Source organism: Marmota marmota, unplaced genomic scaffold (genome assembly GCF_001458135.2).
Source record: "Marmota marmota marmota unplaced genomic scaffold, marMar, whole genome shotgun sequence".
In the NCBI taxonomy this organism is placed as follows: Eukaryota; Metazoa; Chordata; class Mammalia; order Rodentia; family Sciuridae; genus Marmota; species Marmota marmota.
In genome coordinates this window covers 20,095,345-20,108,266 of record NW_026000005.1, presented here as the reverse complement: position 1 = coordinate 20,108,266, position 12,922 = coordinate 20,095,345, and the positions used below count along the sequence as shown (strand labels likewise).

The following is a 12,922-nucleotide window of genomic DNA, read 5'->3' as shown; positions in this document are numbered from 1 at the left end:
TATGGCTGAAAGACATGCATTATTAGCAAGTGTCCATCAAAGGTAACCAGCTGTCAGCCAAGCTTGGGAGTTCCAAGCACAGCCTTCCAAGAGAAGGAATCTCAGGAGAAGATACTCTTTTATAATTCCTTTTTTCTTCATAGTGCTTTTAAAACTCATCCCAGGCAGAAGTTCCTCTTCTAGTATATAAAATTAACATTGCCATATCTTTAGATAGTCCTCTGAATTTTAGTCAACATCTTGTTATTCTAGTTTTGTTTTATTGTGGTATGGTGTACTGTTACTTGTCAGATGTTTGGAAAGCATTTGTGCAGTATTCTTACATGTGGTTGGGCTCCCTATTCGAGTTCAGTAAATCTGAAAAGTGAGGGGAAAACTAGAACTTTTATAAATCTCTGGTTTCTTCTTTCATTTTCTTCTCCTTTCAGATTGGACTTTTCTTTTGGTTTAGGGCAAAGATGGGGCTGAGAAAGTTTCTTGGGGTTAAGATCTATTACAATCAATGAAAGAATTTTTAAAAGATCCCTGAAAAGAGCACTAGCAAATGAAGCACTGAATGTCACAAAATAAGAATTTAAAAGCCCAAAGGATGTCAAAGTTGGTGACCAAATGGGAGGTCACTAGACTCAGTTGGGGATTCCCATACCATCAGCTGGTCCCAATCATTGTGCTCTTACCTGCACGGGATGAATCCTGGTTTTGATGCTCCCTACACCTTCCACAGTGGTGACAGCGGCCCCGTACAGAGAGCAGATGGGCACCAGGCATGCTGTCACGGGATAATGGCTGCAATGAATGATGTAAAGAGAACACACTGGAATTGCAGGAGTGGGTGACATTTGGGGGATGACAATTCAGTCCAGGAAGAGTCACAATATTGTTTTTCCCTGGGAACACAGAGCAGACTAGCTATAGGGACATGCACTCCTGGATATGTCAAGAAAGGACCTGCATATAGCTGGTAGAATGCTAGAGAGGAAAGGAAAAGAAAGTAAAGGCTTTCAAGGACTTCTCAGAGACTTCCATTCTCCAGTTCTATTTTATTTTTTTCTCGTTCTAGAGAAAGGAATTCAGAAGTTAATATGTTGATTTCTGAGAACTACCATGGGAAAGTTTAGCCAAGTGATTCTCAACCATGAGAAGTTTTACAAAATACAGATACTCTTGGTGTATTAAATTAAATCAGATCAACTAGTGACGTTTAACTGATGACTTCAATGTGTGGCTGAGTTTGAAAGGCACTGTTTCCTGCCCTTGTCTTGGCCACCTGTCCCACACTAGTGTCTATTTTAATGGTGTGGTAGGTGCGGTGAGCACTGCAGTCTCATCTCATTGGTTGGGAATGGGATCCAGACATCATTAGCTAAATTTAGCTTGTTGAATCCCACTCAGGCTAAGTCCCATCATCTTTTCAGGTGTGGGGTGTGTTCCTTTCTCAGGGAATGATTCTTCTACCCGGGCTGAGGGTATGACTGCCATTCTTCTGAACAAAAACCAAGTTCCGCTCTTGGTTCCACCCTCCCTGAGAATCATCAAAGCTGTGTGGAAGTCACTCAGCTGACTAGTGAGGGACCTGGGAAGAGAGCTTGGTGTACAGAGCTAGGGCAGACCCCAGGCACATTGGGCAACAGATCCATTTTTGGTTTTTATGTTCTCCAGTTCCTTCACTCCTAAGATTTGCTTCCTCTTAGTCTTCTCTTCCTATCCCATTTCTCTCTGTGACACTCCCAGTGTTCACTGCTCTCCTCTGTCTTATCCTGAGCCTCATCTAGGGAATAGAGGCATGAGCTCTCTTCACCCGCTGGCAGAGACTGCTCCTCTGATCTGCATCATTCTCACCTCCATTCAAGGATCGGTAGGTGAGAAACTATCAATCCTCCTCCTCCCCTGTGCTCTGGATCCCATTTACTCTTGACCTCTCATGGACTTTCCCTGTCCGTCATTGTTTTACTATCCACTTCCTTTCTAGGGTCTCATTTCCCTAAATTCTTTTGCATTGAGAAATAAAATCAAGTGTTGGCCATGATAAAACAAAAAACAAAACACTCAAACTCACATCTCTCTCTAGCATTGACCCATCTTTTTTCCCTTTCTTGCTCAAGTTTCTTCAAAATCTCTCCACCATTTCCTTGCCTTCCAATCATGCCTGTACCAACTGGATTTTACCTTCCGGCTCTATCTTTCTGCCAACCTTGCCCTGGCAGCAATCTAGTGTTCCCGGGTTAGGGTTAGGGTTTGAGGTTAGGGTTAGGGTTTCACAATAGTGATCACCGCTATCTTCTTGGAACCTTCTCCATTTGATAGTCTTCCTTTAACTTTGGAGACTCTTTTGGTCTCCTGTGTGGGGGCTTCTTTCTTTGCCCAGTTTCCTTTCTATTGTCCTACAGTGTCTCACACTTCTACTCTCTCCTGTAGTTCCCACTGCCTTTTACATGATGTGGGATGAAAACATGCCTTTGCTACTCACTGACCCAAGAAACCTTGAGAAAGTTATTTGCCTTGGTTTCCTGTTTTCAAAATGTGAGTGAATTTAATGTCTATCTCAAAGTTGTTTGGGGAACTTAATATGATCCTGTACGTAAGCTACTCTGAATAGTGTCTGTATGCAATAAGCACTCGATAACTGTTAGTTATTTTTATTAGCATTGTTATTGTTAGTATTGATGATATAACATTAAGCTATAAGCTCTAAATGAGAACTCTTCTTTAAATAACAGAACAATCTAGAGTTCTGCTGGACAGTCCCTCTGAAGTGTCCCATAATTACCCTAAATGCAATGTGTCTCTAGCTAAATTTACCCCTTTCCAAGTTTTCTAATTTGTAAATGCCCCCTGCCAAGTTTCCTAAGGCAAAAACTTGGCAATCATGCTAGACAACTCTCCCTTCACCTCTGCATTCAATCAGAGCACAGATTTCATTTCTAGGTCAAGGTAATGTTGGTTCAATTGCATGGCATGATTTGAGGAGTCGTTCAGCACTTCTGAGCAAACAACTCTTCTCATTGAGTTGACCTACATCTTCCAGCAAGACTATCATTTCTTTCCATTAACCATTGTTGCCTGATACACACTCTGAAATCTCCTATTCAAAAACAAAGCAAGTGTTTTTGCAGCAATAGAGAGCAGAGCCCTAAGCGACTGGCACATGGGCCAATACATTCTGCCAGAAAGAACATCCATGGGAAAGATCTGGAGGCAACATGACTATGCTAGATTCCTGGAAGGAGATGGGAGGGGCTCATGGCCACGGCGAAAGTGAGAGGCTCCATACCCTGCCAGAGGCCAGAGCTGAGCCAGGCCAACACAAAGGATACTGGATCTTCTTGGTCTTGGGGTTGTATCTGGACACCATCACCGTGCAGGCGCCACAGCCTCCTCCCCCACAGCCATATTTTGTGCCTGTGAGACGGACTGGGGGAAGGGAGTTAAGGAAAAGGGGGTCCCTGGCTGCTTTGGTTTTCACATTTCTCTCCTTTGGAGACTGATAACAAGCAACATGTTTCCATGAGTCTTGTAACAAATTGGCCAGTTTCCTGCTTATGATCTTTTTGCTTATAAATGAGCTCATTGACGAAAGGTGAGAAGAAATCCCAAACCCACACTGCCTTTTCTGAAAACCTCGGGTCCAGATGCATTTCCAGATATAAAAATTTTCAGATTTTCCCAGTGGGCCTAGAGAAGTCTCTTGTGATCAAACATGGATACTTCTGCAGTGACCCATATGGATATTCACACAAGTAGGATACCCAAAGACTGCTTGAGCCTCACATTTGTTGGGTCAGAGTTTGCATCTAAATGAGTTGTGAAAAAGTCCACAGTAAAAAGTCCAGAACTGGACAATGGATTCAAAACTCATGTAGTGTTATTGCTACAGAGTGATGGAAGGAGTTTGTGTGCAGAACTTAGAAAAATCCACCCCCAACCCCATGAGGTTTAACTTTCTCAGGTACAGCAATGTAATGCTTTTACTTTCTTATGGGATTAGTTGAGTCAATAATATCAGCCATCACTGTATATCTTCTTCCTATAAGATATCTGCATATTTTCACAAATAATATATGCAAATCCCCTACTTTAGGTTCTAGTGGAATTGCATCCAAGAATCTATTGGAATTTGCTTGGGACATTTTCTGGATGAAGTTTAAAAAGGATTTCATGGTGAAATTTATAATTGGCTTGAGTGGAGGCTAAGGCTCATTTTCATCTTGGAAATTGCTGCCCAGGAGAGGTAATGCAGGGTCAGGATAACCCTAGTGGTGGAGTAAGGGGAAGTTCTTTGCAGCAGCCCAGACAGGCTGCACACTTTCTGCTTTGTTCTTTAGTCCCCATCTGAGCCAGCTAAGCCATCTCAGGGTTGCAAAGCCAGGCTTTCCACTTCCAAGCAGAGGGCTGAAAGTGAGTGGCTCACATCTTAGTTGAAGTGCTCCATTGAATGGGGCATGAAAGGCAAGGAAACCTTCTGTTTCTGCTTTTGGAAATTCCTGAAATTTCCAAATAAAGAATCAAGTGCTATTTGGCTCAGAGACGAGGGTCACTTTTCACTTCCTCAGAACTTAAAAACAGTCTGTGACATGCATTTTAAAGTTGCCCTGAGTGGAAAGTGAAAAATTGATTCTGGATGCCCAGTAGCTGGTTTGACGGCCCCTCCCTTCACCCTCGCTAGGAGTTCCTGACAGTTCCTTCCATATTCTTGTAGAGTCATCTCAACACTCATCATCAGGTAAGGTTGCCAGACAGAGCACAGGACCTTCAGTTAAGTTTAACTTTTAGATAAACAATGGGAATATTTAGCATGTCTTACACACTCAGATTCAAATTTAACTGGGTGTGCTATATTTTTTTATATGCCTAACACAGCAACTTCAGTCAAACTGACTTAGGTCAGTTATTGTTTGTTCCTTTACACTGAAGAGCTTTTTTGGTGACCTATTCATAGCCCAACAATACATCCCAAAGTTACCCCAACACTAAGTGGGCAGGTGGCGTGCACAGGGATTGTGACTGAAATGCGAAAGAACCAAAGTAATGCCATTTTGTTCTGACCTAACTCCATTGTATGCTTGCTTAAAATGTTTTCTTTGCAGCCTCCTGACAGCTGTATCTATGTTGACAGTACAGTAGGACCTTCCCGCATCCCTGACTACGGCCCTGATGTATAACAAAATGACTCTAAAATGTATAATCAAAACAATTCTCTCATATGATCAAAATTATCTGTCTCAACAGGGTCTTTCTGACCTACATGTGCCTCAGTTGTTCTTATGGTTTTTTTCTTTGTAAACTCTGTACTTCCAAAATTTAAGTGCTGGGAGTTCTTTGGGGCGTTAGCCTGCTCCCAGCTGTTTGCCGGGCATGCTCATTAAAGAACCTTTTATTCCCTTTCAATTTGGCTTAGTATGTTTGGTGGTCTGTAACTCTCATGCACTCTGTGACAATGACATCAGCCAGACCTGGTCCTTTGCTTCAAGGACCTCATTCCTTATTTCTCCTTCATTTGCCATCATAGCCTCCTACCCCACCTCCAGCTCTTTGCAGCCATCAGGACTCCCTTCTGTTCCTCGCAAGCACTCTACTCTCTGGCCACTGACTGGAATGCCCTTGGTTCCAAGTTCTATTTGCCTTGAAACCACCTACTCGACCCTGGTCCTTTCCTTACCTCCCCAAGCCCAGGGTGAGTGCCCCTCCCTGTGTGCCATGACATGGGGCTCACCCCACTTCCTCTGTGCAGCCCACAGTTTTTTAGCTTACTTTAGAATACCCCGTGCTTGATAAAATCAGCTGAATAAAATTAAGAAGTGTTTTCAGAACTGCAAGCAATATCAGAGCTCTGGTGAGGGGTGGGTGAAGAACAAATGTTTGGGGGTGCTTCTAGGACCCCTCTCCCCCGAAGTCATTAGTTTGATTCTAGAGTCAGGATTTCATGGGAGATTAAACAACTCTAATGTGCTGCACCTTTCTTGCCCCAAGTAGCTGTGGACCATTCAGCCTGGGGTGCATCATCTTGTTCTGTAGGTTGCTTAAAACCAGGCTGGAAGGTGCTGAATGAGTAGGGATACAGGATCCACTGGCAGGTCTGGGTGGGGCGGTGGGGGTTTTGGGGTGTGTCAATGGGAAGTTGTGGGCATCTGAAGGATCCTCTGACCTTGGGCAGGGAGGGAATGGGACAGTGGAAGAGAGGTGCAGATGCCTCCAAAGTTTGCTCTTTGTGTGACTGTGTTCTACTCTGGGGATGACTGCTAAGCTAAGGCCTGAGTCACTAGTATATTAGGGTTTTATGGGATCCTAAAGTTTTTGCAATATGGATGACATGATTTAAAGGAAAAATTATACACACACACACACGTCTGGGAAGACGTAGGTACAGAGTTTTGGAAGGACTCACAGGAGTCCTGTGAAAGAGAAGTAGGATGATACTGGCAGAAGAGTCTGTGGTTATTCACAAATATTCATTTCTAGAGTAGCCATTCATCATAACAACCCACTTGAGGAACAAGTTTTATAACACCCCTGACCCCATTACAGAACTGTACAAAACTGTTCACTCTAATTGTAAAGTTGGGATCTGGTGGTACCAGGCAATTCTTACTTGCCCAGAACTGCTTATTTATATTAGGCACCCTCAAGGAATGAACAGAGGCAGGTGCTGAGGAAAAGCAGGTGGGGGCGCTGTGGGTGATTTTTTTCCTAGGGCTAGTTCTGGCAATGCTTGCTTGGAAATTTGTGAATTTTCAGTTTTCTCCTAATATAGATCTATTTCCTCATTTTAAGATGCCAGAGAAAGCAGGGGGAAGTGTGATTGGTATTTAGAAATAATATAAAAAGGGAGTGATAGGTCCTGCTGGTTTCTAGTATGATTTTGAAGGGAGATAGATGGGAAATGGCAGGAGTGGAGAGGGAGGATTTGGCCCACCTGGAATGTAAGTTGAATAATGATCTTAGGAGGCAGTACTGGGCAGAGTGGTAAAAGATGGGTAGGAAACCAGACAACAAGGTACTAAGTAGAGAGAGATGGAGTCTGAGAGAAAACAAGGGTGAGGTACAGTCTATTTTTTTAGCTAAGTGTCATGGTGAGAACAGGGAATATTGAAATAGTCTTCAGATATGTATGTTGGGGGCAAAAAACACAGAGAAAGAGGATAATATCGACTTGTTCATCATTGGCTAGAGCCTAACACAGTTCCTGGAGCTTTGTATGTGCTCAATGAGTATATATTTTAAGTCATTATTTTAAATAATTATAGTTGCACAGGAAGTTTGCAAAGTAGTACTGACAGCCCTGTACATTCATCACCCAGCTTCCCCCAACTGACCCAACTGATGATACTCACATAGTTATAGTACAAATTAGCACCAGCAATTTGACATTGGCACAGTGTTGGTAACTAGAGTGCAGAACTTATCCTGAGCTCACCTCTTATACACACACTCAGGTACATGCGTGCATAGTTCTATGCAATTTGTGCTCATATATAGATATGTATAACCATGGCCACATCTGGTCCTAAGTACCAGCTCTTTATAGTTGCACCCAAATCCAAGGAATTCTCCTTGAATACTGAAGATCTACTGAAAGTCTCAGAGGAGTGTGAAGTTAAGAGCAGATATGGAAAGCTTGAAGGGCATTAACTATACTTTGGGATTTTGAAATACATTAATAATACTTGTTTTCTCTGATAAGGATGACCCAAGGGCATAGGACCAGTCAGTAATATGTCTTGTGGAACACTCTTGCCTGTGACATGCAACTATGAATATTTAGCTGGCCAGAAATTTGGCTAGACATATTTACATCAATAATATTCCTGAATATGAAACAAGCATCAGAATGACCACTGGGCTCCAAAGTCATAAGTTATTTCCGAAGTGAGCACAGTCATGGTTCTCTGGATGCTTCTTTTGGTTTTGCTCAGGTAAAAAAAAAATGCATCAGACAAAGCACAAATTGATAGATTCATTCTCTGAACTCCGACTAGACTCTGCCAATGGAACATAAAGTCATTATCTAGAACAAATTCAGGTGACTTTCTTGATAGTTCTTACCATGTTCACATCTTACTACCCGATTCAGATGGATTACAGCAAAACACAAGGATATGAACTTTCCTCAAGTAAAACAGCAGATTGACTTCAGGATCAGCATTCTTCTCTATTACCTACATTGTGAAATGGGAGAAAGGAGATTAGGAAGATAACATCGACATGTTATGGCAATTCTAGCCATTGCTCTGACGGCACATCTTTGATGTGGGTGACTTTCCAAGAGAAACATAACAAAGAAATCCTTTACTACTTGGAACCAGAATTTTGAAAATATACTGCATTTTCTGATGCCTGAATTTTCCAATATACCTGATGATTATTTGACCCCAACTTACCTGAAAAGGGCTCAGATGGGGAACGGATACATAGATTCCAAAATTGACTCAAATAACTCATGGCCACAGAAAGTCATTAAATTGGTTAGGCAGAGATGATTTCCTAAAACCAGGGCTATTGTTTCCCTACTTCTGCGTCTAGTTCTCTGTGTCTCCCAGTGAAACAAGGAGGCTAAGGTGTGAGGGAAGGCAGAGGAAAAACGAAAAGCAAGTAGGAGCCCCATGTTTCAAAAATTGGGCAACATTTCAACTACTGACCCAAGTTTATACCACTATATGACTTCAAACAGAAGAAGACAGAAGTTAAGGAAATATTAAATGAATGGCATCACAGATGGGGTAAAAGCTTGATTTTATCCCTGGTATATGAAAATTCATGTTAATCATGTCATGAACTTACCTTTCTTCCATTCACAAAAAAGATCAGCTCATCAGAATTGGAAAGGGAAGGCATTATGCCAAAAAATAAAAAATTGCTTCTACCAGGATAAAGAACGTCTTTTTTTTCTTTTTTATTCCTTTTTTTTTTTTTAAGCAGATATGTTAGAGCAGGATCCCAGATACCTATAGGCCTTGGGGAAGCTCAAGTGGGCAGCGCAGACTGACACAGGGCGATTTATAGTCTCGCTGGCAGTCCAGACGCACCAACCAGGGCTCTCACCTGCCTGCCCACATGCACTTCCAGCAGCTCTTGGCTGTTCTCCGTTCCCTTCAGGGCTATGAGTGAGTCAGCTCACTGCCTTTGCGTGTCTAAGACTCTTTTCCCCTGTGAAATGGATTTGAAGTCAGGGACTGATAAACAAAAAATGAGTTTTTAACAGGATATTATTTATTTAAAAATGAAATAAGCTATCAATCAATATAACACTATCAACATTAATGAGATTTTAATGTTGTTTTTTTTTCTGGAATGAAAGCGCAAAGGGAGATTCCACTGTGCACACAATGAAAGACCTCATAAAAATTTGTTTTTAACACTTGATTATAACAACCCACAAGAACATTCTCTCTCCTTAACAATTTTGGCACTCCCTTTTAAAAATTTAATTGTTCAAGACATCAAGTTATTTTAAACATTGACCTGTGCATAGATTGGTCATAGGTTGGAGGCTGTTCTTAGGGCTCTTTTCATCCCACAAGAGCTCAGAGAAAACTAAAGTACAGAGATTTTAAGCAACTTGCCTAACACTACACAGCCCATGAGCGGCAGGATTACTCTGGAGTCTGTATCTTTAACCTCCTTCCAGTGTTGCAGATGGAAGCCTGACAGGAAATGAGGCCAGGAGTAGTTAGAGACCATATTATACCAGGAGGCTGTGGAAGTGGGGTGGGGGTTTTGCAGAGGCTTCTAAATAGAATGGGAAGTCCCCAGAGGGTGTTGAGCTGAGGGTGATAGGATTGGATTCAAGTTTTAAGAAGGCTGCTTTGGCTGTTGGGTGGGGAATAAAGGGTGGGGCAAGTGTGAGACAGATATGTAGTTGTGACTGTGGAGGAATTAAGGGATGAGAAGGCATGGCCTAAGGGGAGGGTGGGGGGAGGCAGGAAGGGGCCAGACTGCTGGCAGATTGCCTGTGGTATGGTAGGGGAGTCAAGCAGCTGGATTTTCTCTGAGGAGTCTCTCTGGTGCTTATTTCTTCCATTACTCTGTCCTTTTCTCCCTGCCCTGCATCCTTCTGGTTTCCAGACACTGCCTGGCACAGGGAGCACTATCAATAATCCAACCTGCTGCCAGGCCAATGAGCAAGACTAGAGACTCTCCTTCGTCCAGGCATGGGTCCTTTTACTCTTTTACTTCCTCTTTTCATTTGTTTTCATTATTTTATTTTACTCTTTAATGTCATGTCATATATATATATATATATATATATATATATATATATATATTCCTATGCCCTTTATATATATATATTTTTCCCAGTTCATTTCTTATATCATCTTCTCCTTGTTTTCCCCTTTAAACAAATCACGTATGATCACAATGAAATTGCACTGGAAATTAATGATAAAAAGATAAACAAAGGATATACTACCATGGGTAAGTTTTAAAGTAAGATTTCTAATTCATTAGGCTCAAGAAAGGAATAAAAAGAGAAAATATAAAATATAGAAAATAAAAGACAATACTATGTATATATCAAAGAAATCTATGAGATGCAACTAAAACTATATTTGGGGTGAAATTTCATAGCTCTAAATGTTTTGACTAAACTAGAATGATTTAAAATAAAAGCCCCCCAAAAAGGTAGTAGGAGAAAAACAAATCAAGAAAAATTAGAATATGTACAAAACAAAGTCAAAAGTAGAAAAAAATTAAGAAAATGGGGAAAAGAGTAGTATTGAAAAACAAAACAAAAATTTCTTTGAAAATATAATAATAAAAATAACAAATGTGATTAAGCAAAAATAAAATTAGAATAAGAACTAAGATGTCACTATAACGTTCTACTTTATGCCTATAAAAATAATTTCACATATACTACCAACTTTGTAATAGGATAAATGCGCTTCAACAGAAAAAAAATAATTGAATGTCATATATAGGTACCATGGGAAGCAAGTTTGCCCCTAAGGTAATGAGGACTTCCTCATAATATGTCTCCGAGGGCTCTGGCTCTGGAGGCATCCTTCCTAGGGGCATCCCTCATCTCCCTTCCTAGGGGCATCCCTCATCTCCCTGTCCAGACATCTTCCTTTGACCCATCCACCTTGGACTTTTTCCAATCCTCTCTGTCAGTGTCATTGGTCTCCTTTCAGTCTTAATATTTTTTTTTCCATCATCAAATCCAGGGATTCTTCTATTGAAAGCTCTTGACCACTTGGCAGTCAGTTTATGAAGGTTAATTTCTAGATGGTTTACATATGTGCATATGTTCATGAAATATAAGACACAGTTCCTGCCTTCAAGAAACTGACAAGTGTGTTTGATGATTCAATTTAAAAAATGCAAAGCAAGATTAAATGCACAGACACAAAGCTGAAGTGCTACTGTGAGGCTCCAAGGGAGCAGAGGATGTGGAAATGGAAACTGGAAAGTGACATGCAAATATTGACTATTATTATGTACTATTTTTATTGCTGTAGTTCCAACAGAACGTGCTGAGAGCCTGGATGGTATAAAAATTACCTCCCTGATTTCCTATTCCTGCTTAGCATAACATCCTTTATTCTCTTCACTTGTCACACAAGTTGTTCCTACACTGAAATGTCAGGGATGAGAGGGAGAGACACCCCAAAAGGGAAAGGTGAGAGGGAACAAGTGGGAATCCAAAAAGGATTTATTGAAGTGAGTGGACTTGTGCTGCCATGTGCAAAAGCAGCTTGTTGACATTCATGGCCCCTAAAAAGTTTATATATTTAACAATTGGACAAAAAGAAGTCTCTAGCGTGCATCATTCAGTATTTAAACATTTATATTAGAATACTCCAGACCAGATAAGTAGGTTTTGAACACTGAAAATATTGAGTGTTTATGTCTTTAGAACCTAATCGGTAGGCATATTGAGTACAGTTACTTGGCCATTTTTACCTGGGCAGATTTATTTGGGTCATTAAAGACAATCCTCATTTTGAATATTGTCATAGAGGAAAAAAAATCAATGAAGAGGAAGAGGCTAAACATTGCTTTGTTAAAATTACAGTGGCAAATCATTCCATACTGAAGAAAACTAAGTTTTAGGAATAACATCTTAAATAAGCCACTTCACAAACTGCAAGCAAGAACCACAAAATCATTTCTGTTTTCCCAGTTTTCCTCAGAATAGGAATATTGTGGTGTAGGTAATCATTTTGTCTATAAAGTCAGCACAAATTGAAAGGTGCTATATTGATTGATTTAAACACCATATTTTTGTTGATGCTTCAGAAGCATCACTGCTTATGTGTACAATTTGAGATTATAAAACATTTTGTAAATATGCAAATTTAAGATTTGCCTCTAACTTGCTATATATTTTAGATAAGATGTTCATAGCGTGACTTCCTGAGCCTTTAAATCCATCAGAAAATTAATTTCTGTTCTTGAACCCCAAACATTAGGGAATGGGGATGGACCAGGGTTTGCTGCAATTAGAATCAGTCTGTGAAACCTAAAAGAAAACTTCAGAAAAAGATTAAGAAAGAAGGTTTAAAAATATTTTAAACTACTTGAATAATTAGCAACAAAATAGTTTATTTTTAATAAGACATTTAATCTATTCTTCAATGATTATTTCACTTGTATAAATGACTTCTCTTTCTAAACAGGAATTTATTAATTTTTGGATAAATAAAAAAGAATTTCTAATTCTTTAACAAACTAAATTTCCACAACAGTCTGGAAAAAAATTAAATATGTAATAAAAAAAGAAAAGCTAAATACACCAAGTAAAATAGAATTTATATTTAGACTGTCAAAATTTTCTTTTAACAATCTTTCATTTAATAAATTGAAAAGAAACAAGAAGATTTTTAAAAAAATTTAAATCATATTCAAATCATGAAAAATATTCTGATTTGAAAATATTTCTTGATGTTTAATCTTCCATTTTAGATCTTCTGTTTTCTGTGTG

The 12,922-nt window shown here is 40.0% G+C and overlaps 1 protein-coding gene across 1 annotated transcript in view; it reads right to left on the bottom strand.

Annotated features, from left to right (window-relative positions):
* The window catches only part of LOC107138591 (aldehyde oxidase 4-like), a 58,648-nt gene extending 49,612 nt beyond the window's left edge, over nucleotides 1-9,036 (bottom strand). Inside the window, 4 exon segments of the mRNA XM_048808265.1 lie at nucleotides 678-786; nucleotides 3,315-3,411; nucleotides 8,078-8,153; nucleotides 8,776-9,036. Of these exon segments, the coding sequence (XP_048664222.1) occupies nucleotides 678-786; nucleotides 3,315-3,411; nucleotides 8,078-8,153; nucleotides 8,776-8,829 (336 nt within the window). The 5' untranslated portion in view covers nucleotides 8,830-9,036.
* Between the last annotated feature and the right edge of the window lie 3,886 nt (nucleotides 9,037-12,922).